This window comes from Phyllostomus discolor, chromosome 2 (assembly GCF_004126475.2).
Source record: "Phyllostomus discolor isolate MPI-MPIP mPhyDis1 chromosome 2, mPhyDis1.pri.v3, whole genome shotgun sequence".
Taxonomy (NCBI): domain Eukaryota; kingdom Metazoa; phylum Chordata; class Mammalia; order Chiroptera; family Phyllostomidae; genus Phyllostomus; species Phyllostomus discolor.
The window spans coordinates 74,100,457-74,127,045 of record NC_040904.2 but is presented as its reverse complement, the minus strand read 5'-3'; the positions used below and the strand labels follow the sequence as shown (position 1 = coordinate 74,127,045).

At 36.2% G+C, this 26,589-nt stretch overlaps 1 protein-coding gene and 1 long non-coding RNA gene across 4 annotated transcripts in view; one reads left to right on the top strand and one right to left on the bottom strand.

Annotated features, from left to right (window-relative positions):
* Positions 1-570, top strand: part of LOC118498870 — a 58,936-nt gene extending 58,366 nt beyond the window's left edge. Inside the window, exon 3 of the long non-coding RNA XR_004901358.1 lies at positions 47-570. This is a non-coding gene — a long non-coding RNA (uncharacterized LOC118498870). The remainder of the gene's footprint in view (positions 1-46) is intronic.
* Positions 1-24,051, bottom strand: part of ZNF654 (zinc finger protein 654) — a 77,222-nt gene extending 53,171 nt beyond the window's left edge. The window contains exon 1 of one of the 3 annotated variants that reach the window (XM_028534124.2): positions 23,142-24,051. In XM_028534124.2, the coding sequence (XP_028389925.1) occupies positions 23,142-23,330 (189 nt within the window). In that variant the 5' untranslated portion in view covers positions 23,331-24,051. The remainder of the gene's footprint in view (positions 1-23,141) is intronic. The other 2 variants (XM_028534125.2, XM_028534128.2) reach the window with 2 other exon arrangements.
* Between the last annotated feature and the right edge of the window lie 2,538 nt (positions 24,052-26,589).

Here is a 26,589-nt window from a genome sequence, read left to right as displayed (position 1 = left end):
TCTTGTGCAATCTTTTTACCTTCTTGTATCATCTTGGTTGAAACAGACATCCCAGTGTGATGCTGCTCCAGAATCCAGGTCTGCACCTCCTGCTCCACCTCCAGCCACTTTGGAGGTTTCCCTCCCATTGCCTTCTTCTGTCCAGGCACCTAAAGAAGCTTTTCTTCCTGTTGCCTCCACAATCTGATGACACTCTCTGTGGGAGGTGGTCCAAAGTATCTCTCAGCAGCTCTGTTGCCATGCTTTTTAGCATATTTAATAACTTTTAGTTTAAAGATTGCAGTGTATAAAAACTGTTTTGACATTTTCCAAGGGATTTTTCAATAATTTCTCCTGCCTAAAATGTACAGAGAGAATTGTTGTGCTGTTCACCCTCTGGTAATAAAGTCGGCATCACCTGTCTTACCAAGTGGATAACAATACATCATTCTTTGTTTCATTTCATTGAAATGAAAATCATTAGCCTAAACTGTTTTTGTTGCAAGTCCATCATAAATTCAACAAAACCAATGATCATTTCCAAGGTATTATTTCTCATACAGATATTATTACTGCTTTCTAGAGTTACACTTATAATGCATAAGCATAAATAAAAGAATCAAAAACATTTATATACATATGGAATTAGTATTACCCATGTATAACACATATCTTTATTTTTCCCTCAAAAATTTGGACAATAAAGTACACGTTATACACGTTGAAATATGGTAAACTTGCTAATTTTCTAAATACCTAAAATAAATATTTTAATAAACATTTAGTTTTTCCTCTGCCCCATTCAGTATGATTGTTATTAATTTGTAATACAGCTACTATACATATAAGGGGAGACATCCCAAAAATGGTATTTATAAAAAAATTGTTTATTATTTCTTACATGTTTAAATTTCAGTCACCTTCAAAGTATTCTCCATTTGATGCAATACACTTATTGAGATGTTTTTTCCACTGCTCAAAAGTTTTTGAACTCATTGATTTTGATGTCTTTTAGTGTTTCTGCTGTTTTTTGTTTCACCTCTTCCACATCAGCAAAATATTTCCCTTTGAGGACTTTCTTCACCCGGGGAAACAGAAAAGTCACTAGGTGAAGAGGAAGGGTAAGATATGGAGGTAGGGCCATTTTGGATCTAAAAATGATGAACACTGCGCAGTATGGGCAGGTGCAATCCTAAATCATCCAACATGAAATGAGCAAACACACTGAAAAAGTCTTCAAAAAAAAAAAATCACTGAAGCCAAACACAGTCTCTCACAGTAACGCTGGCTGGTACACTGAAACAGATGGGTTCCTAGAACACTCATGTCATAGGGGGAGCCTGTACTACAAGGGGCCCACCCACCAGAAGATAATTCCAGATTTTTAGTCCCCCTTCATATAAATATACTTAGTTCTATCTTCTAAGAAGACCTAGGAGCAATAACATTACAGTAGTAACATGCACATTTAGGGCCAAGTCTTGGTTTCTACACACTTTTCTCCACAAACAAAAGAAACTTGAGCTCCTCAAGCACAAGGAACTTAGGCTCCTAAAGCCCTCCTCCAGCAGGGCTGGAGTAGGGAAAACATAAGATAAGACTGGAACATTTTTTGGTGTCAGAAAGTAAGCAAATGCTAGAGGGAAAAAAAAATGATGGGATATAAAAGCAAGGAACCAACCTGATAGGGCTCCTAATGGCTAAAGCCAGGACAATTTGAGCAACAAAATAAAAGTGATGACAATATTAGGCTTTAATCCATGGAACCAGATAAATATCCATGAGTCCATACTAATACAAATAATCAAATAAATAAATAAATTTTAGAGATGAGGCAGTTCTTCCTAACAGTAGAATCCCAAAAAATAAACACAGAAGGAAAGAAAGAAAAAGAGAATCACCATTAGGTATTTACACAGAAATGAATGTTGCAGACAAAATCCATAATCAACACTAATATTAGTGGGTGAAAGTTTGAGATGCATATTTGTAGTCTCAAAATATCTCCCTCAGGACATTTATCAACTACAAGGACAGTAGCTTTAGAAGTAGAGAAACCCCACAGGCACAAACTTAACCAAGTCATCAAGGTAAGTAATACAAGATATTATCATAAATCTCTTGATATGGTTCACCAAGAAAGACACAATGGCATTTTTGTGGTACTTTTACCAAAAGTGTACAAACTCATTCAATCATTAGAAATCATTAGACAAACTCAAACTGAATGATATCCTACAAAAAAAAAATGATCAGTACTCTTCAAATGTGTCAAGGTCATGAAAGACAAAGAAAAACTGAAGAACTGTTACAGACTAGAAGAGATTACAGAGAAATAACAGCTAAATACAATATTTAGGTCAGCAGTAACATCCTGAAACACCCAAAGCATTAGTGGAAAAACTGACAAATTTCTAGTAAGGTCTATAACTTAGTGAATATTACACCAATGTTCTTTTCCTGTTTTCTATTAAGTATAAAGTTAGCTCAATTATTTTGTTCAATCTTTTACCTCAAATTTCAATGTTCTCATTTACTTTCTGGAGGCTAATTTAAATATAACATAAGCACAATTCTACATCTACTTTCCCTATTTTGTTTCCTAATTACACATCAAGATTTACCCTTGGGAGATGTCAGATGGAAAAATAAAGCAAGTAGGTTGGCAGCCCTGTGAAAGGAATATAGGTTTTGGAATCATATGGCCCTGGCTTTGTCATTTAATAGTTGTGTAATATTAGCCAAGTTATTATATTGGTACTTTTCAGTCTAAGTTTCCCATAAAATAAACTTTATATCACTTTAATCACAGAGCTACTGAAGAACTAAGCAAGATACACATTAAAATCTAGCATAATTCCTGGCACATAAAAAACAAGAACTATTATAACCAGTACACTTTAAGAAAATGATGAGGTTAAGCGTTATTTGGTTAATCGCATTAGTCTGAACTGTTTAATTATTTGTCTCCAAGCATGATTTATTACAACAAATTTTACTTACTTTTGGCAAGCAGACCAGCCACTCCCAAGTAAAATCTATTCAAAAGCTACCGCTGTGTTTCAACGACTTACCTCAATACTCATTGACCAATGAAGCATATCCTAGATACAGCAATACAAATAAAATGCTTCATGCCTGAACAATATCTGAGGATTCCCCCACCCCAGTTTTCCACTGTGAATCAAAATTAAGAAAAGTTCTGTTCAAAAAAAGAAAGTCACTTGTCATTTCACCTTTTCTATCATGATAATCATATGTTAAAAACCAACAAAATAGAAGTGAAGTTTAGTAAGTTAAAGCTGTTTGATATCTGCAAAAGGCATACTCTTTAGTAGCAAGCAGTCTGAAACCCAGTTCTTTTGGGGTTTCAATAAAGCACAGTTTGTTCAGCTCATTACTTCTTAAGTTAATATTTATGTAACATTAAGGCTTTAATAGGTTCTGTAAATGTAATAAGACTAAACCTTTTACAAAATGGAAAATGGAGTAAGCATCTCCAAATCTTAATATTCCATACAATCTTACTACTAAAAAGGAACCTTCTTGATTATCTAGTCAAAGCTACCAACCATAGCAGGAATCCATATGGTGTGAAGCAGGCCAAGGTCTTCTGAGACTACCTGAGTATCTGCTTGAAGTCCCAATTTTCCGCTTCCAAAGAAGTAGTAGGCTTATTTTTAAAGGCTTAAATATTGATCCCAAATTTTTCATTCGATTCCCAACTCACTAGGCAAAGTAATATATCAAACATTTCCCTCATAAACATTAAAATTGACATGTAGACAAGGGAACTCCTAAATATATGCAGAAGGAAATGTATATTGACATCAAATGGAAATGTGGTGTGGACATACCTCTGTGTATACCTGCTGCTAGTGGTACCCACACGTGTGTGCACTTGATAAATGTCTTAACTAGGGTGAGCCAAGCAGAACTCAGCCTCTGACTTCAACTTAGGAAGGCTTGGCCACAGATGGTTTTGCAGGTATGGTTGAGGCATTGATTATATTATTGATTTTTTAAGTCTTTTAATCATATAGGTTTTTTAGACATTAGCAGGTAGAATTGTTGTTGTTGTTGTTGTTGTTGTTCCTTCTGTCTGGTTTCTCAACAAAGACCACATGCCAAAGCATTAAACTGAAAAGTTGGTTAAGTTCCATCTGGGTCTTATTACACTAGTGTGCAAATGTCTAGCCTTTAAATCATTAGTATTAATCCTAGATTAGCTGACTTAATTCTGTTCCTCTCTCTCTTAATTTCTCAAAGCAGCTCTTACATTCATGTGACCTGTCCAAAGGCTTCTAGAGTCACTTCCATAATATGATCTTACGTAGCTTCTAAGTTGATAAGGCCATAAATCTAATCAATGCTGTAGATGTCAATGCTTTGTTGATTTTATCTGAATTCAACAAAGATGGCCAGTCGATTTTATCAGGTGAATAGATAGAGAAGGGCATATTATCATAGAGAGCATAAATCCATTTCTTACGCAGAAGAAATTGTTACAAATCCAAAGACCAAAAGGGAACTTTAAAAGGCCTATGCCTCAAACACTAACTTTAGGTACTAGATTTGTTCAATCTCAAGAAGAACTAAACTAGTTTTAAAAAGATGATACACTTACAATTAAAATAACAGTGAGGAAACTAAAAAATAAGGTTATGTTAATTAAGACAGAAGAGAGGGACTTCCTTAAGCATTAAATTCACTTTAAGAAGTTAGACTAGACAGATTTGAAAAAGAAATATATATACCATATATACTAGAAGTATGTGTTCTTGAAAATGGAATCAGGTAGGGAAGAGTAATATTTTAGTTGATTAGAAAGGAAGGGTGACTGGTTCCAAAGCTCCCTAACAGAGGAATACAAGGTAACTGTAGGATGGAAATCTGAGAATGAACCACAATGGAAATCCAACTATGATAACATGCTCTTTGAAAAAAAATAAAGTCTATTATAAGAGAAAATTGAGACTGCTTATATAAGGTAACATGAAGACTATACAGATTTGAAAGATTAAAAAATAAATATTACCTCAAAAATATCTGCGGCATTTCAGATACATTTCAAAATTACTACAGATGCTCTTTGACTTACAGTGGATTTGAAACCAGTTAAACCCATCATAAGTTGAAAACATTGTAAATACATTTAATACACCTAACCTGCTGAATATCATAGCTTAGCCTAGACACCTTATATGTGCTCATAACACTTACATTAATCCACAATTGGGCAAAATCATCTATCGCAATGTCTATGTTATAATAAAGGATTAAATATCTCATGTAACTTATTTAGTACTATACTAAAAGTGAAAAACAGAATGGTTACATGGGTATTCACCATTAACATACACAGCTGAAGCACAATGAAACATAGATGGGCATTTTGTAGATATGAGGGGATGTGAAAACACAATATCCAAAAGTGCTGGCAACACAGCATACTGTAGGGTACTGGTTGTTTACCTCATGACTGACTGGAAGAGCTATAGCTGGTTGCCACTGCTGCCCAGCATCACAAGAGAGTATCTTATCATATATCACTAGCCTAGGAAATGATCAAAATGCAAAATCTGAAGTATAGTTTACTGAATGCATGTTTGCTCTGAGCTGTTCATAAAGTAAAAAAAAAAACAAAAAAAAAAACCCTAAATGGAACCACTGTAAGCCATGGACTGTCTATGGTTATTACAGAGGGCAATGTACAGTATGGCATGGTGCTACAAAGCAGCGTGCCCAGGAGCCTCAAAGTTAGGCCCCTGAGCATGAATAACAAAATGTAACACTGAAGAAAAACAAAATAGCAGGTCAATCCTAGGTTTGATCTTGAGCTTGTGAGATTTTCTTAAGTTAGGGAGATGAGAGTTGGCAAAATCTATTTGCTAATGAATACTTTTTGATGAACTCAGAATTCCCAGACGTTTCATCATTGACATTACAGGATATCTTATAAGAGATAATTAAAGAATATTAAAACCTGGGCCCAAAAGCTAAGGAAAAAAGAAAAAAGAAGACAGGAGGAGGTACCTAAGAATATGTTTAAAACAGCCCTGTTCAATGTGGCTCAAGTTGGTTGGGTGTCGTTCAGCAAAGCAAAAAGGTCCGCTGGTTGGATTCCTGTCAGGGCACATGCCTGGGTTTTGGAATTGGTCTGGTCATGGCGCAAACGAGAGACAGCCGATCCATTTTTCTCTCTCACATCAATGTTTCTCTCCTTCTCTTTCTCCCTTCCTGCCCCTCTCTCCAAAAATTAATAAAATCTTCAAAAAATATGCCAAAATTTTAAACAAACACAAAACCCAGTTATATTTATCTGAAATGGTAATATCCTCCGTTACTGAACGGAAATGTGACCAAAAGGAATATGTGCACTTCCAATGAAGTAGAACAAATTATCCAAGGCTTAGAACAGTTTTAAAAGCACAGTAAAGATTAAAAAAAAAAAAAAAAGGTCTAGCCATGGCTGGTATGGCTCACTTGGTTGGTGTCATACCCCAAAGTGAAAGTTTGCCAGTTCACCTTCTTGGTCAGGAAAATATACCTGGGTTGCAGGTTTCACCCAGGGTCAAGAGGCAACTGATGATGTTTCCTCATCACATGAATGTTCCTCTCCCACTCTTTCTCCCTCCCTTCCCCTCATTCTAAAAATAAGTAAAATGTTTAAAAAAAAATCTAGTGGCAGAAAAGATAGTCTTCAATGGGCTCCTATGAGGGCAGACATCAGAAACATTAAAAGCAGTATTTCATGGACTCACTTATGGTTATTATCCAAATTATACAAATATGGGGCACAACAGGAACGCTTTTATAATTTTAGCTCAGTAGGCCCAAAAATTTCAAAAGGAGTTGCAATAGCCAAGGTAGTAAAGGACTAAAAAGGTTGTTGAACAGAGAAATCCAGACAAGGGCAGAACACCAAGGCTGTGGTTACTGTGCTTTGAGCTTTTTACACCAGAAGTAATACTCTTTACAGGAGGCAATATAGAAAAGCTGGACCACTAGATGGAATCTAGAGTTACTGCAGGACAGAAGTACCAGAAGAAATGGAAATTAAAACCTTTTAATATGAAGGAAATCTAAAGGAGGAAACATGAAGTAAGACCTGGTGCCCGAGGCTGCCAGCCATAGAAATTTGTATACTTTGTAAGACGGAGATTCATATACAACTTTCAAAGAAGTAGATTATGTTCAGGTTAAGTGCTCCCACCCAACAAAAATATGGTAAACACACAGTGGCACAATTAACTACTTGATGAATTTTCACAGTAAAACTTAAATACAAGTTAAAGACTTTGACAGTTGGCACAACTGACTGGCACCCTGGTGAAGTTGAAACCAAAGTTAACTTGGTACCATTTTCTGTAAATACATCTTCCCTTTGATACCACTAAATCTTGGCAAAAGTAATGTGAGTTAACTGCATTGTGTATTAAATTCAAGGAATTACTAATGTTACTAAATTTAATGGGTAGTGAACTGGGTAGAGTAATAAATGTTTATCCTACTGACCTTCCTGATTCAGCAAAAAGCAAGTACAAAAAGAGACTGGGGGTTAAATAATTCTCCTTTAGAGGTGCAAAAGAAGCACTTCCATTAGAGGAAAACAACCCAAGCTACAGCTCCTGAAAAATCCCTAGGTGTAACCATTAGAGGCCAATGAAAAATCCATTGGCTTTAGTTAAGCAATATTCTGGGAAGGGAGGAATTTGAGAACTTAACCTCTTTGGACTCTAGACTATAATTTCTCTTCGTGAACTTGATAATGGCAGATAATTCATTTAATCAAACTAGATAGACTATTATTTTTTTTATATTTAGTCCCCTGTTCCCAAATTAAAAGGAAATTTTAAACTTGAAAATTATCATAAAGAAGTTAACTCACAAACACAGAAGCAGACTTTATTACTGAATGAGGTAGTTCTAAAAAGAAAATCTGAGTTCTGTATTTTGATAAACTTTATCACCAGTTATCTGAGAATGCATGGTTCTTAAGTGGGATGAGTATCCTCAAGATTAATAAATATGTTCATTGTGGCTAATGATTAGCTATTCTGTTGTTGTTTTTGTAAACTAGATTAAGTCTTCAAATCCAATAGTCAAAACTCCACTGTTAGAACTGTTCCTTCCAGTGTTTACTGTTAATACTATCATATTCCCAGGTATTATATGAGAAACCCACTACAATTTCAAGTAATTCTTTGTATCTTGTGTCCACATTCAACCAGATGCTAATTACTTCATTTTCATATTTCTTGAAAGTGTTCCTGTATCTCTATTTTCATTGTCGCTCCCCAACCAGGCCCTCGACTCACCATTTTCTGTAATATTCTAATCACTTCCTTTTTTGTCTAAGCTTTCATTTTTTACCTCCTTTACTTAAAACAATATTTTAAGATTAATAATGGCACTACTTTGCCCTTAAATCTGTAGATCTTCCTACAAAATTCAAACTCTTAGCCAAGATCTGGACCAGTTCCGTTTTTCTAATCATAATACCCATAAACACTTTTCTGAATATATATGTTCTAGTCCAGGAGTTTTCTACCTTTCAAATGCATCAGAATCATCTAGAAGGCTTATGAAAAACAAATTGCTGGGCCCCAGGTCAAGTATCAGATTCTGCAGGTCTGGGGTGGGGCCAAGAATTTACATTGCTAATAGTGTTCAGGTGATGCTACTCTACTGCTGGTGAGGGAATCACACTTTTAAGAATCACAACTGAAGACAACTAACCACCTGTTCATAAATACACCATGCCATCTACCTTTTGACAAAATTATCTGCTGTACTTACAATGTCGTCCTACCCGTACACTTCCTTTTTCATGCCTACATTTTAATGTTAACAATTACAACTCAATTCAAATGTTACCTCATCCACTAAAACGTTCCCAAATTATCTCTATTGGAAGTACTGTCTCTCCAACTAAACTTTTGGAGGACTTAATATACACTGTTTTAGTGGTACTAATCATCATTTTTCTGTTTTAGGGTTTATTTATATTTACTTATTCATTTATTCAAACCTTACTGGGTGCTCACAATGTACCAACTACCCTAATTTCAGTTTTAGTTGAAGAAAGATAGGTACACATATATGTTACATGATGTTAAGTACCTTGGAAAACAGTACAACACAAAGTAAGGAGAAAAGAGAATGTTAGAGGTGGGATGCTACTGTATATTTTATCTGGAGTGTTCACAGAAGACCTCCATCTCTCTCATAAAGGGACACTTGAACAGGGTTCTGGAGCAAACCATACAGATATCCAAACAAAAATTGTTTCTGGCAGACAAAACAAACCCAAGTGCAAAGATCAAGAGGTAGGAGCATACTTATTCAAATTGAAGAAAGAACAAAAATGCTAGTGTAAGTGAAGGTAAGTAGTGGAAGCAAAGAGTAATAAGTGCTGGATCAAAAAGTCCTTCAGGCCATTTTAAGGATTTGTGCTTTGAGTCTGAGATAGAAAAGCATAGAATTTTAGATCTCACTCATGTCCTTAAAAGAATTACTTTGGCTGTGGGAAGAATAAACTGAGAAAAATTAGAAGCAAGGTGATAAAATAATCCAGGGGAAAGATGAGACTGTGGTTTGGATCAAGGTCCTAACAGTAAATGCTGTACTTAGATCCCCCCTTTTCTCCCTAACTGGATGATGCATTTCTTTGAAGGCAGGGGGGTTGTGACCTGTTCTTCCTAAATCCCCTCTCTAATTATTAGGACACAGTTTTTCATGTAGCATACAACAAAATTTTTCTTTTGAAAGAAATACCTCATATGACACTTTTATTGTATAATACTTTATCTAGATCTATGCCTCAATTAAGGATAATTCACTTGATTGATATTAAGAAAAGTAAATTACATACTGTCAGACATACATGCAGCATTTTATAAGCACCTATTAAATTATGAGCACTTAATAGTTACTGAAGTTAACTTCAAAATATAAAACAAAGGACAAAAAAATCTCAAGAGTTAAAAAAACTGCTTCAGTTAATACAGAAAGTTTTAAAGAAACTATAAATAAAATTTTTTTTACAAAATCAAGAGTTAAGGAGGCACTGCATAATAAGTGCTAAGCACCAAAAAGGGAAACAAAAATTGCATATCCATTCTAAGTTTATAAAAACAGATGACATGGTAGAAAATCAAAATAAGAAAGCATGAATGAGTTCTAGGATTCTCACAACTCAGTTTTACCTAATTTTTAAAAAAATAATTTCCTTCCCTCTTGATTTATAAGTTATATATACTCACTATAGCAAATTTGAATAATATATGAAAAATCATCCATCATTTAATTACCCACATGTAACCACTATAATATCTGTATTTCCCTTTCCTAATGTGTGATCTGGTGTTAGCTGTTTAACCTCTCTGAGTCTCAGATGCATCATTCACAAAATGAAGATAAAAATAGTATCTATCTCATAGGATTGTTGTAAAGAATAAATAAGAATCTAGGACAGGGGCTGACATACTTTTTCTTAAAGGGCCAGAAAGCAGCTTGGGTCATACATTCTTCTCCAACCCAACTACTGAGCCCTACTGTATTATGAAACCAGTAATATAAAAATGAATGGGCATACTCCAATAAAGTTTTATTGGCAAAAAAAAGGCAGTGCTACTTGTGTCATAATAATTTACAGCAAAGGTCCATAATCTTTTGGTGTGTTTGTTACTGGGTTGTATTACTTCAGCAGGTTTTGTAATTCTTTAGAGAATCTGTTAAAAACAAAAAACAAACAGTGAAAAACCTTAGACCTGCTCACCAAGGAAATGCAAAGATAACTTCTTGCAAATAATTTCAGAGAGTTTACAGACTTCCAGAAGTATGTGAATGGATCCTAAGGATTATCATTCAAGAAATCGTGTTTCTGGAAATCAGGAAAAAAATCCTATTTAACACAGCAAAAAGAAAAATAAAATACCTAGGAATAAATCTAACCAAGGAAGTAAAAGACCTGTATGCAGAAAACTACACAGCACTGAAAAAAGAAATTAAGGAAGACACAAACAAATGGAAACATATACCATGTTCATGGATTGGAAGAATTAACATCATCAAAATGTCCATACTACCCAAAGCAATTTACAGATTCAATGCAATACCTATTAAAGTACCAATGGCATATTTCACAGACATAGAACAAACACTTCAAAAATTTATACGGAACCATAAATGACCCCAAATAGCTGCTGCAATTTTGAGAAAGAAGAGTAAAGTAGGAGGGATCACAATACCTGATACCAAACTGTATTACAAGGCCACTGTAATCAAAACAGCCTGGTACTGGAATAAAAACAGGCACATGGACCAATGGAACAGAATGGAGAGCCCAGAAAAGCCCAAATCTCTACAGTCAATTAATATTTGACAAAGGGGGCAGCAACATAAAATGGAGTAAAAACAGTCTCTTCAACAAATGGTGTTGGGAAAACTGGACAACTACGTGCAAAAAAATGAAACTCGAGCACCAACTTATACCATACACAAAAATAAATTCAAGGTGGATAAAAGACTTAAATATCAGCCACGTCACCATTAAAGTCCTAGAGGAAAACATAGGCAGGAAAATCTCAGATATTTCACACAGCAACATTTTTACTGATAAGTCCCTCAGAACAAGGGACATAAAGGAAAGAATAAACAAATGGGATCTCATCAAAATTAAAAGCTTCTGCACAGCTAAAGAAAACAGTATTAAAATAAAAAGAGAACCAACTGTATGAGAAAACATATTTGCGAATGATACCTCAGACAAGGGTTTAATCTCCAAAATATACAAAGACTTATACAACTCCACTCTAAGAAGACAAGGAATCCAATTAAAAAGTGGGCAAAGGACTTGAACAGACACTTCTCTAAGGAGGACATACAGAGGATCCAGAAACACATGAAAAGAAAAGATGCTCAATATCACTAGCTATCAGAGAGATGCAAATTAAAACCACAATGAGATACCACTTCACACCAGTCAGAATGGCCATCATAAACAAAGCAACAAACAACAAGTGTTAGAGAGGCTGTGGTGAAAAGGGGACCCTAGTGCACTGTTGGTGGGATTGCAGACTGGTACAACCACTATGGAAAACAGTATGGAATTTTCTCATAAAACTAAAAATGGATCTGCCTTTTGACCCAGCAATTCCACTGCTGGGACTATATCCTAAGACCACTAAAACACCAGTCCAAAAGAACCTATGCATCCCAATGTTCATAGCAGCACAATTTACAATAGCTAGATGCTGGAAGCAACCTAGATGCCCATCAGTAAATGAATGGATCAAAAAAACTATGGTACATTTACACAATGGAATTCTATGCAGCAGAAAGAAAGACGGAACTCCTACCCTTTGCAACAGCATGGATGGAGCTGGAAAGCATTATGCTAAGCAAAATAAGCCAGGCAGTGAAAGACAAATACCATATGATCTCACCTTTAACAGGAACCTAAACAACAAAACAAAGAAACAAGCAAAATATAACCAAAGACACTGAAATAAAGAACAGACTGACAGAGTTCAGAGGGGAGAGGAGAGGGAATTTCAGGGGAAGAGGGGAAGGGTTTACAGGAATAAGTATAAAGGACACATGGATAAAAACTAGGGGCAGGTGGAAATGGGAGGGAGAAGGGAAGGCCTGGGTGGATGGGTTGGGATGAGAGTAAAAGATAGAAAATTGTACTGCAACAACAATTTAAATAAAATTTTAAAAAAAGAAATCCTGTTTCTGGAGAAATAGCTCACTTAATTTTTCTTTATTGTATAGTACTTTCCTCCTCTAAAATCCACACGAGTATAGTGGGAATGGACCAGCCTACATTCAAAGCATGTAATCCTGCTACAAACAAATTTTCCCACCTAATTTTTTATCATATTATATATTCCTAGGTCATTATAGTCATTGAAAACATTTTTAAGACTGAGTAACATTTTTGTTCATAAGGGAAGAGAAGTTTTAAACTATTTTAGATCTTCTGGTTGCTCCTCATTTTCAATTCATTCCTTTCATTAATTATAATTAATGCTATGATGTATAGCTTTATGCTCAAATTTATATTTCCTCGGAAATTAATGCTATAAGGAAAATTACTAAGTCAAAAGGTACAAATTATTTTTAACATTTCTAATATACTTTGATGAATTATGGTCCAAAAAGTTGTGGTGATTTTTACTGCCACCAGCTGAAAATTAGATATTCATTTCACCATACCTTCATGAGCATGGAACATAAATTTGAGACTTTACTAATGAGGTCCATAACCTGAGAAATCACTGGCAAATTTTCCAAAGCATGGTGAAAAAACAGATAATAAAGTCTAAAAATGTACATCCACTGTACTCTGGATTAGTAAGGCTTCCAAACATTCAGGTTAAAATTAAGTACTATGGAAAGATTGGTATTCTGAAATTGAATCATTTAAGATAACTAAAATATATTCCATGCCCTTCTTCAAGAACACAACATAAATAACTGCTACTGGTTTATAATTATCATAATTCTTGCATTTTAAGAATAACCACTATAGTGAGCCACTGCTTCTGAGAGAAGTATATCCCATTAAGGTGGATTTGAAAAAATAAAAGGGTTGAGAGTCACTTCCTATATGGAACTTCCAATAGCTTGAGTCTGATTGTTTACTCTCTTTACACTCATGAACAACTTTAGTTCCTGCTGCCTTGAGTCTTTTAAATCACTTCTACTCAGTCAATAACTGCTTTAGTACATATATTTAAAGATATGCACAAATGTTATAATAGATACCAAATGCATATTCCTAGATAAAAAATAGTATGTGTGCATATTGGAATAGCTAAGCACATGGGCTCCTGACAGTCAGACTGGCCAGACTGGTATGTATCACATGCTAGCTACACTTACTTAGTCAAGCCATTTAATCTCTCTTAGTTTCCTGATCTATAAAATGAGAACAATGGCACATATCCTGTAGGGTAGTGAATTAAATGAGATAAAACAGGTAAAAGACCTATCAGAATACCTAATAACATGGAAAAGAGTCAAAACATGAGTTATATATAGAGAGCATTCCAATAAAATAATTTTCCAAATATTAAAAACATAACACACACATACTGAATTATTAGCAACAGTGTTAGTGAGTATTTAGAGCACTTCCACTTTGGAGTAACCCAAACATATACTGGTTAATTTTAGTAAACTCCAGTTATGAAATATCTATTAATACACTACGTACATGATTTATTGGGACATTACATATAACCACATACAGACACATTTTTTCACAGTACTCAGAGCAATGTTGTGCAACTGCCTATTAATATCTACTCATAGAATCACTTCTTTCCCTTTTCTATCTCCTCTCCTTTCACTTCTCAGTACGGTACTGTTTTATGACAAATGGAACCAGAAAATGAGCCTGTCCCCTTCTTTCTCAAAGTTCATTAACTGGTCAATTGCAGTATATTGTGTGTGCTCAGCCCTAAATGACTATTACTCATCATATTCCCCATGCCTTCTCCCATACAGATGAACACTGCTGAACAAAAGGACAGACTAGTGGTCACTCTACATTCATACTCAGCACACTCAAATGATTCTGTAGGTTAATTCAATCTACCTGTCTATGAAGTTACCATTTTAGAACTCCGTTCACCTTGAATCTCTAACTACCCCCAGGTACTCTCAACAGATGAACCTTCCTCCTACCCCAAAGCTCCTATATAAAGCAACCCCTCCATTTGTTATCTTGTCCTTCCTTCCCTTTACAGAATCTTATTTTATACATCATCCCTTCTTCCTTTTGTAGATTTACCTCTTCCTTTCAAATGAATCATTCCATTTCATCAGATTTTAACCATGTCAAATTCTCACCAATTTTTTTAAATCCTCACATACAATCCACAACCTCTCCAGCTCCCACCCATATCTTTCCTTCTCTTTTATAAGTTATCTTTATTTATTGTCTCTATTTCTTTGCCTCCCAGTCTTCAAACTAGAAGACTACCTAAAGTCATCAAAGGTCACCATGTATCTCAATGGATGAATCTCAATGGTTTTTGACACCAGCAATCATTTACTCCATCCTGAAATATTCCCTTCCCATGTCTTCTGTCAATACCACAGTTCCTTGGCTTTCTTCAACCTCTAAACCTTTTCAGACTTCATTTGGAGACTCAAATGAAGACCATTTAACTGTGGAGTTCCTGAAGCTTCACTTCTAGGGCCTCCTCTTTTCCCACTCTATATATGTCTCTATGTGAACTCATTCACAAACATGGCTTCAAATACCATCCACACAGGTTTTGATGACCAGACCTCACTTCTGAACTCTGGATTCTGCAAATCCAGCTCTCTTTATCTCTCTTTGGATAAGGAAAATTATCTTAAATTTCAACATATTCAAACTGAATAAAAAATGTTATAGCAGATTTCAACTTGCCCAAGAATCCAAAAATAAGCAAGCCTCTTACAAGCCTCCATTTTCTATTACAGTAATCCCCACCCCCTACCCTATCCACAATCTCACTTTCTAGGGTTTCAGTTACCTAGGGTTTCAGTCATCTGTGGAAACATCCAAAAATATTAAATGGAAAATTCAAGAAATAACCCATAAGTTTTAAATTGCATGCCACTCTAAGTAACATGATAAAATCTTGCATAGTCCTGCACCGTCCCACCTGGGATGTGGACCATACCTTTGTGTAGTGTATCTACCTCACTCCATCTAATCACACAGGCATTGTACCATCACACATCATCACAAGAAGGGTGAGTACAGTACAATAAGAATAGTTTGAGAGAGACCACATAAATTTTATTATAGTATATTATTATAATTATTCTATTTTATTGTTATTATTGTTACTCTCTTACTGTGCCTAATTTATAAATTAAAACTTTATCAGAGGTACATATATAAAAGAAAAACATGGTATATACAGGGGTTGGTACCATTAATGGTTTCAGATATTTGGGGAGTCTTAGAAAGTATCCCCTGCAGATAAGGGAGACTACTGTATTATACACTCTTTTTCTCTATAGGACTTATCAAAGTATTAACTGTATACAAAAACAAGGACAATGCCTGTTTTCTTACTACTGTATGCACAATGCCTCACATAAGTGAAAAACTTCAACCCTAACATCAATGACACCTTTTTCCACTGCTCATTTTTACCACTGCTTTAGAGAGCGGAGAGTACTGAGTGTTTGATATGGAGTGTTAATGTAATAAACTTTAGAATCTTATGTATCACATTATACAGATTGACCTCCTCTCATATTTAGTTTGCCACCAGTATTCCAACCACAGCTCTAACCAGATGACACTGATTGGGTCTCTTCCTAGAGAGCAGATCCATACTGAACAGAGTGTACTGCTGAAATGATGAACTGACCTGTCAAAGAAATAGGGAGCCGAGAAATCAATGTAATATATATTATATGAAAACAGAAGGTTCTTATGTTACATTCACAAGAAATTACAAAAATTAAAAATACTCTCCAATTTAGACTAGGTACCACTATAACTGATTTACAACATAACTAAAATTAATTTCAGTTAAGTAAATTACTTTAGATTGTAAATGACCTAATTTAATATCCTTACCATTACATATTAATATATTAAATGGCACATCAACTGACCATATTTTACTGATCATATTTTATTTTTTCAAATACCTCATCAGATACATATTTTACCACAGCTGCCTAAAATTCACTTTCAATTTCTTTTTTACTTTTGTTTGTAATTATTAAGGTTTAGCATATTTTGGCAGAAAATCAAAAAGAATCATTGTCAGCAATAATAGTACAACTGGTGACTGACTTCTGTTTGGCATAACTGCAAAATGACAGTATCATTAAAAAACTTAAAAGCAATGAACTTCATTTAAAAGTTTTTCTCCTACTAGTTAAATGTGGCAGATTGAACACAAATTTACTTCGTTTCTTACTCAAAAATGCCATTAATAGTAAAAATATTTTTGTTGTAAAGGACCTAAACTCATAAGGAGGAAAACAATGAAAAAGGAGAGATGACAGACAACATTTAGATAGCTATTATTTAGAAAGGAGGGAGTGAGTTCAGGAACAAGCTGATTTATGCTGAATCTCAGGAAGTTGAAACACCACACTCCTCCAAAAGTGAAGGAAAAAGTAGAATTAAAAACAGAAAGATCAGTTGAACATCTCCTCTAGATCCCCTTCCCTATTAGATCAGTGGAAACTAATTCTCTGGAGAAAATGAACTCATAATGGGGCACCGTTAGAGGGAAGGAAAGCGGGTACAGAGAACATGAGGCAAAACAAAGTGTACATGCTAAAGAGTAAGATGGTAAGGCAGTATCCACCTCTCCCTCCATCAAGCAGGCTAATTAATCATATCTACAACTAAGAAAAGAATTATTTATAACCATAGAGGTAAATATCATAAAAGCTTAACAGTTGCAAGTAATTGCCTTTGGGGAATATACCTGGAAGGGAAGAGACAGAATATGAATTGCTATTTTTTTTTGTTATAAGCTGTGGCAAGGCGGGGCGGGGGTGGGTAGTGGTTACCTCTACAATTTCCATTCTTGTTTTCTTCCTTCCTTATGAACAGAAGCATAGACATGTTTTTATCAGGGAAAAAATACTAAAAAAATCTCAAACATTCTTTTCAGATGGGAATAACTAACAAGATGGAAGTGGTAGTTACTGAGTAAGATTTAGGACAAGATGTTTTTGGCTTACCCCTGAAAAAACTCTGATCTGCTACTTGGAAATTAGATGTGATAGCTGGAACTCTGGCAACTAATTTGGATCACAAGGCAAACTTGAGATAAGAATATGAGGATAACTGATAAAAAAAGAGCAAATGATAGTACAATAATGATAAAACCACCATACCCCCATATTGTCTATTCAAGACTTTTCACACAAGTAAAAAGTCATGTTCAAGCCAGGTCTCTATTAGCAGCAAAATGCAATTCCTAATACATAAGTCTTGTATGACTTTTTAAACCAAGTATACATAAAACACTTACCAAAATTAGAAGTAAAATTTTTAATAATACCAATTAATAGCAAGAATTGTTAAAAAAACATATTATACCCTAAGAAACTACTCAAAGAACTATAAATATTATGTAAATTACCAAGACTGAAATAAGAATTGTGTTTTTCTAAAACAATTAAAACTTTAATTTCTCTGAAGGAAGAGACATCAGCATGTATTTTACAAATTATAAGGCAAACCCTTTTTTTCTGTTAGATTGTTAGGCAACTATTAAAGTGCCTGGTATACAGTAGTTGTTAAAATTTATTTGAGGATCATAAAGTACTCTTTTTCTACTTATTTGTTACAGATATAAAGTACCTGATACAGATATAAAGTACCTTTGAGATTTTATAAATGCTGCTATTGTTTCTCAAATAAAGAAGTTCCAAACCAAGAGTAGAGCAAGTTTCTCAACTTTGGCATTATTGATATTTTGGACCAGGTAATTCTTTTTTGTTGGGGTTTACCTGCATATTGTAGGATGTTCAACAACATCCCTGGCCTCTACCCACTAGATTCCAGTAGCAACCCACCCAACTAAGACAATCAAAAATATCTCCAGACAGTGCCAATAATCCCCTACAGGAAACAAAACCTCTAAGAAAATGTAGCTGTTGTTGAAAATCATTTGGTGCTTTATCATGGGCATTTAGCTTTTCTAGTTGAGTAACAGAATTTTAGAATTGTAACATTGCTAAATTTCCTCTAAAGTTTGTAGGGGGATACAGCTAGAAGTGACCTGCAGATTAGATTATCTCTAAGGTCCCTCTTAAACTTTCAAAGGAGTTCACAAGAGAAATATTAATAGCCTCTATCTATTTAAGCCTATCCATGTGCAAGGTATAGTACTGAACACTTCACATTCATTTTATACTCATGATGTCCTCATGGGATGACTATTTACCCCATTTTAGTAAGAAACAAATTTAAAGTCTTTTAATCAACATATCAAAGTGTTTCCAGAAATAATTATCATTCACTATAGTCATTCTAGCATTGAACTAAGAAAGTACCTTAAATTGCTTCCTTTACAATCAATTTACAATAAAAAATTTCAATATATCTAGCAAAAAACTAAGTTGAATTATTACAATCGTCAGGAATGGAAGAAATGTTCACAACAGGTAACAAATCTGAGAAATAATAATCAGACTGTTTCTTCAAATATTTTTTACACTTTGGCCTAATAAAAGAGTACTTTAAAATTTTGTCATCCATGATTCCCTGAGTACTTCCAGTAATTATTTTTCCCCTTTGCACAACTTACCAAAAACAATTCATTTCATAGTTATTTGAGAATTTATTCATAATTTTAATCTGCCTTTCAATATAAATGTAAATCTGGGTCCAAATTCCAGCTGATCTATCTACCAGAACTGAAGACAAGTTAACTTGTTCAGGCCTCAATTTCAACTATGAAACTTGTGTAACAGGAGCTATCTGAAGTTATTTCCCCTTCCTTTCATACTCACAGTAAATTAAATATCAGTTGGTAGTCAATTCTGTTTAAGAATTTGTTGAGAATCTACTAGCAAGAGCCAAGGGAGGATGTGATAGGGGCAGTTAGTCAACATTATACCATGTAAGTATTTGGAAATCAACACTTAAAATGTTGCAAACCCATCATCACAAAAAATCAGGTGAAGCCTAAGGGATTATTCCCTTAGTTTGAGATTTTACAAATACTGCTATTGTTTCTCAAATAAAGAAGTATATCCTTAAATGCACTGAATGCATGCATAATTTATTACTTATCTATTGTCTTCTGTTTACTTTGCCTTATGGTAAAAGACACAAGAACCTCACTTGATGTGTTCCTTCCTCTCTCCCTTCACCCACCAAACTAACTGCCAAGAAATTTTTATTCAGATTTGTCTCTAAAAGAAGGAAAATAAATTGGAGCCTCTCTTTTCAGTGCCACAAGATTGTGTGTATAAGTCATATTTAGCTAACTATCACCCACCCAAGTGCATATTATCTATTTTATGGATTACAGACAATTAAGTCATTTATTAATGAGTGCTAATGTTACTATACCCTTAGTAAATATTAGGTAACCAAATGTTTAAAAACAAAATTTGGGGAATTAGATTACATAATCCATTCTTCCCTCACTGGCAAATAAAATGTAACTACTATACTGTTAGAATTATATTAATCAATTGATAAAATTCAACATAATACAGGTAATCTTTTATTCTATTTTAAAGGTTTTTTGTAATGACTATTAGAATTATCTCTTTTTTGCATGTTTTATTTATTTTTTAGAGAGAGAAGAAGGGAGGAAGGAAGAAAGAGAGGGAGAGAAACAACCATGTGTGAGAAAAACATCTGTTGGTTCCCTCCAGCACACCTCCAACTGGGGACCTGGCCCCCAAGCCAGGCATATGGCCTGACTGAGAATTGAACAGACCTCTTTTAGTTTAGTTCATAGGCCTGCGCTCAATCCACTAAGCCACACCAGCCAGGGATCCACCTTTAAAGTTTTAGTACAAAAGGACTTGACAAAGCTCACCTGCAGGATGGAACCAAGACAAGAGCCCTAAAAACAGATCTATTGCTAATCAAGAATATTATAAAATAGGTTCGATTCCCAGCCAGGGTACATGTCTGCGTTGCAGGCCATAACCCCCAGCAACCATACATTGATGTTTCTCTCTCTATCTCCCTCCCTTCCCTCTCTAAAAATAAATAAATAAATAAATAAATAAATAAACAAAAAGAATATTATAAAATATGTAATGAGGTTTCAGGTAAAAGTAACATAAAAGTATGTAAATATAACTTAACTCATAATTTAGCAGTGTAAAAATAAAAATTCGTTAAGATCTTCCTGTTTAGGTTTTCTTTTCCCTTGTAATATTTAGGTGGTAGTGGGATTTAAAAAATACAGTCAACTTCATATGTTCTTAATTTACTGTCACTGTTCAGAGACTATATTTCACAGGCAAAATTTATTCATCTGTTCTTAAAACTGATTTGAAGAAATATAATAAGCATAGTTAAACATTTTCTAAAAACATTGTGGCCCTCAAGTAAAATTTCAATGCAATTTCAGCAATTAAGGGTTATCTGATCAAGTAAATTAAAGTTCAAGGTAGCCAAAATCAAGTTGCTCATTAATGATAACAAGAGCAAAACACAGGATAAAAAGAGACTTCCAACCTATGAATATACGTATTTTTAAAAATCTATTATAATCTACTTTTCAGAAGTTTAGAATTCCTGTAGATACAAAGTCTACAGACAACATGTTTTCTAGATGTAAAAGTTATAAAACAAGTACTGTAAAGTCACTGAACCTCTAAACCCAGTGAATGCCAACACCAAAAATAAATAAATAAATGAATGAATGAATAAATAAATAAATACACAAACAAAAAACATTTTCAAGAAAGTCGCTAAATAGAGGGCAATGCGGCCCTGAAGTGGTGTGGCTCTGTTGGTTAGGAGTGGTACTGTGAAGAGAAAGGTTTCTGGTTAGATTCCGGGTTAGGGCAAATGCCTGGGTTGCTGGTTCCATCCCTGGTGGGGCCTGAGCAAGAGGCACCTATCCATGTTTCTCTCACAAATGATGTTTCCCTCCTTCTCTTTCTCTCTCCCTTCACCTCTCAATAAATAAATAAATAAACAAATAAATAAATAAATAATAAGCAATGTCAAACAAAAACAACACAACCTTTATACCAAAACAATTCCCACCTTCAAGCCAACTTATCTATGGTGGTGAAGGAGGAATGAAATGCAAGTCAAAAGATAATTTAAAGTATTAAAATTTTATCTGAAAATTTCAACTCCATCATCTTCTTTCAATGCATGGGAAGGCATAAAATCAAATTTCAGCAAATATGATGCTTACTTCTGTTAACTTTATTTCCAACTTGTTACTGATGAAAGAGCTAACTTTACATAATATGTAAAGAATCCAAACCCTTTACATATTTATTCATTTAATTACTATCCCCATTTGATAGAAGAAGATACTAAGGCACAGAGAGGTTAAGTAATTTGTCCAAGGTAACAACTAGGAAGTGGTGGAACCATGACTTAAACCCCTATACACATGCGAGATAATAAACAAAATTTTTGAAACAAAGGAACGGGGTGAAAAAATCAGTAAAACTTTTTTCCAAAACAGTTTGCAAAACAAGACTATTGTGAATGAGAACAAAATGTTTAAGCTATAAATATATGTAGATGTAAATGTAGACTACACAACTTTTACCCCTAAACAAGTATTTTGGTGCTATAATATTTGATGATGGTCAAACACTTCAACCTACAACAAACTGTAGTGACGGTCGACCAAGTAAACAATTGGTTCTTACTGTTCAGACACTGTATTTTATAGACTAAATAAATGCATTGTAATTTAAAGAGCGGGGCCGGGGGGGAGGGCATAGTGATGTAACGGGTGCAATAGCTTAAAGAAACTTACTCTATTATCGGTTAATTAGAAAAAAAGAATGAGTACGTCGAGGAAAGGGGTAAGAAAAGATGACAATCACACTGTGCTAACCCTACCTACTAAAAAAGTAACTAAATCACCGTGGGTCAGCGCCTAAACCAACAGAACTGGCCCAGTGCAGTCTCCAGAGGGGATGACAGGAGACCCTACCAGAGGGGGAGGGGTGGCTATGACAGGAGAGCGAGCAGTAGAGAGACCGCAGGTCTCCGATCTCCGAAAAAGGGGAGACTAAAGGGGGCAAGGGGCGGAGAAGAGAAGACAGGAAATGTTGCCAGACTATCCCAATGAAGTAGGAAGGAACAGGGTGGGAAACACAAGAAGGCGGGACCCTCGGGCAGAAAGGGGTCGGTTTGGGGAAAGAGAGGCTTGTCAGTATTACAGAGTCTTCCTGCCAGCGGCTCCTCCTTCTCCAGCCCCTCTAACCCCGGCAAACTCTACTTTCTCAGCAACCCTAAATCCGCGGGTCATCCTCGTCCCTCTCCCGCCCCCCACTCCAAGCTAGATACGCAGAAGAGGGAGCTTCACCCTTACTCTCCCTGTTGAGCTGGTACGGTGAGCGGCGAACACAGCCCGGATTCGAAGACGAGAAGGCCAGAAGACGCAGGGAGGCCCAGAACCCGAGTGACAAGTCCGAGCGGCCGACAGGCGCCTCACCTGACAGAAGCGTCGGCAGTAATCCCGACTGCTGATCCCCACGACGCCGCCACCGCAGCTGCTGCCGCCAGTGCCGCCACTGCCGCTGCCTGCAACTCTAAGCCCCGCAGGACCTGGCGGGGACTCCACAATGGCCACGAGCTCTTCTCCGAGGCGTTCGGCCTCTTGGTCGCTCTCTTCCTCCGCCATGAGGCTCTCACCGCCCAGCGCGTACCAGCCCCTGCGCCGCCGCTGCCGCTGCCGCTGCCTCGGCTAACCTCCTCTAGTCCCCTCCCCCTTCCTTCAGCCCCTGGCCCACAGGGGCCTCCCGTCTAGCTCTACTTCCGGCTCCGCCCACCCACGCCCCCAGTTTTCATTGAAGAAACACAGCCGCCAATCATACACATGCCCGCCTTTCCACTACTAGTGGTCAAATTAGCCGCCTGTTTTGATAAACCCCGTGCCCATTGGTCACTGCTGCTCGGCGGTTGCTGGGGGCCGGCCTACGAGCTTTGCCAAAGGCGGCGCAGGAGGAACGGGGCGCGGTGGGGGACACGGCGGCCGCCGCGGAGGCTCGACCGAGCAACGGCGGGGCGGCGGCGGCAGCGGCGGACGAGTCTTCCTTGCCTACTTAACCCCTGTTCCTTTTCCTCTTCTTCTTTCCTTTCCAATCGGACTTCGTCCACTTCCTTTACCGGCCGCCCGGATCCTACGGTAACGAGAAGCCTGGGAAGCCGAGGGTGGGCCCGGCCGTTGGTGCAGGCTTTGGGCCCGGGGCCTTCCTCCCGAAGCGAGAGCCGGGGGCGGATCCCGGGCGTCGTCGGCGGGAGGAAGAGGGAGGAGACTGGAAGCCTGTCAGCGGCCGCCTCCGTCAGGCGCAAACCGCCTCCTCCCCTGAGACGGCCGCCAACTCTGCTGTCGAGTTGCGGGGCCCACGGCAGGCAACTGGAACTCGGCCCTATCCAGTTAGGACAGGGGCGGTGGGTCGCCGGCTTGCCAGGGTTTGCGCGGGAGGAGGGAGTCAAGGATGCGAAAAGGTCCCGCGCTCGCCTTTCTCTTCTTCTCCAGAACCCTGGGGCGCGGGAGGAGCAAAAGCGGGACAGACAACTGTGAAGGGAGTGGGTGGAGGAGTATTGGGGTAAATGTTGGGATCCGGATTTGTGTAGAGCTTCCTAAGGGGAGAGGTTTTAAAGACACCTGTAAAGTGGCAGTTGTTGATGTTAACATTTTCATCCACTCTTCTTACCTTACCCACGTTTTTTTTTCTTTCCATTTGTTGCCGTGTTTTACAGAAAAGGCATGACTTCCCAGCATCGCAGGGAAAACAGGGTGCAAGCCCAGAAACTATTTCCTCACCACCACTTGTTGAAAAACTGATTTGAAGGAGTCTCCGGTTTGAACAAAGTGAAAGTGCCAGGATTTCGGGCTTCTCTGGTTTTGCGCTGGAGACCCTTTACTACTAAATATCAAGACGAAAGAAAAACCGGAAACCAATCCGGTAAACATTCAAAACTTGAAAACTCTAATGACTTTTATTTTGCTCTAGTAAGTGATTCGCTGCTTCTCTTTTGTTGGTAATTGATGCTCTTTTTAACTTCCGCGTTTAAAATATCTTTACCTCTTTTTGAAAACACTTTTGTTCTTCAGGTCTGTGAACTCGAACTTCCTCTACTGGGTGGGTGCCTCTGCAGTAACACAAACAAACTTGAAGTTACAAGACATTGCGATAGGCCTTTCACATCATTACAAGTGATTGAGCATTTTATGCTTCAGAGAATAACGAACATGTTTTTAAAATTTGAAATTCAACTAAGGACAGAAGACTTTTCAGAGATTTAGGCATTACTGGACACAAATATTTAATGTTTTGCTGATTTGCTATAGGAATGTAAAATACACACCATTAGCTTAAAATACCAATGTATAATGGTTAATCACTAACTAGTTAGTGCAGAAACATCTGCATTATCTGCCATTGAAACCCTATAGCCAAAGACAATTTTTGCCACAGGAAAGTCGAACATTAAACAGATTTTTAATTGGCAAAAATAGAATTAAACCTATTAAAATCTAAGTTTTATTATACTTTAAGATTTTCTGTGAAATATTAAATACTCTTGAGTTTGTGTCCATAGGTGTCTAATACATTGGCAAATTCCAGTTCTTTTGAGGGAGATTTCATGTTCCCCACCTCTGAATTCAGGTATAGGTTAACACCATTGTTTCTGATGAGACTTATAAAGCACAATTCTTCAGAACACACTTAAGAATTTGTCTCTATTGTATTTATACAGAACAGAGTTCCATCTTGAATTCTATGAAAGTCATTTTTTTAAGGTTTATTTCATTTTCATTCGAGAGACAGACAGAAACATCCATGTGGTAAACATCAACCAGTTGTCTCCTGCACATGCCCCAGCTGGCATGTGCCGTGACCAGGAATCAAACTGACAGCCTTTTGATTACAGTGTGGTTCAACCACTGAGCCACACTGGCCAAGTCAACTTCCTTTTAATTTTTTATATCTAGGGCCCCAGGGAACAAATGGTCACCACCAAGGACATTTAATGTTCAGTATCTTAAGTTACCAGCACCCATGATTTTTTGGCTAGTGATCATAAAAATTTGTTATTGGGATAAGTCAGAAATATTAAGCTGCTTCTGAGTTAAATATTTGGAAAAATTGGGACTATATTTTATTTAATCAACAAATTGTACTTGAACATCCATTATGTACTAGGTACTATGTTAATAAGTTCTTAGTTTTGTTCTAACTTTCTAATTATTAATGAAATAAATATTAACAAATGTATTAGTTTTAATGAAAAAAGGAGAAAAGGTGTTAGGAAAAGCACTTTGTATATATGTCTTAATCACCTTTGAAAAGTTAGTAGAGGTATATTAACATTAAAAAATGATTTACTCTGAACTCTATTTTGACTTGAAAATTTAATGATGTTTCTGATGTTGATTGTGTTCTGTCTTCTTTTTTGTTTTTTTACTTTTTTCTCTGAGCAGTTTTGGAAATTTATATTTTATCTTCATATAGAATTATGCCAGTTTAGTTACACACCTGTTTGAACAAGCTTTGTTTACAGTTACCTATAGTTGTATTCCTAAAATGAGTTGCCTCAGAACTGTAAAGGAAAAGCAGCTCTTTTAAACTTAAATACACATCAAAATTGGATGAAATTAATATAATACCCTAAATTTAACCTAATTAGATTTTCCTAAAAGATAGTGGCATCTGGGATAGTTGCAGTTCTTTTTTAATAGTTTTAATTTATTTGAATGTCATCAAAATCAAGGGCTACATGTAGTTGTTACTAGTAATGGATACATGGTCTATTAATTTAAATTTAGTTTTCTGAAATCTTTAATCTTAAAATGTTTATACTTTTTATTGTTAATTGCTTCCCAAATCAACTGTTGTTATAACACTTATATTTTCTCTTATCTTGAAAGAACC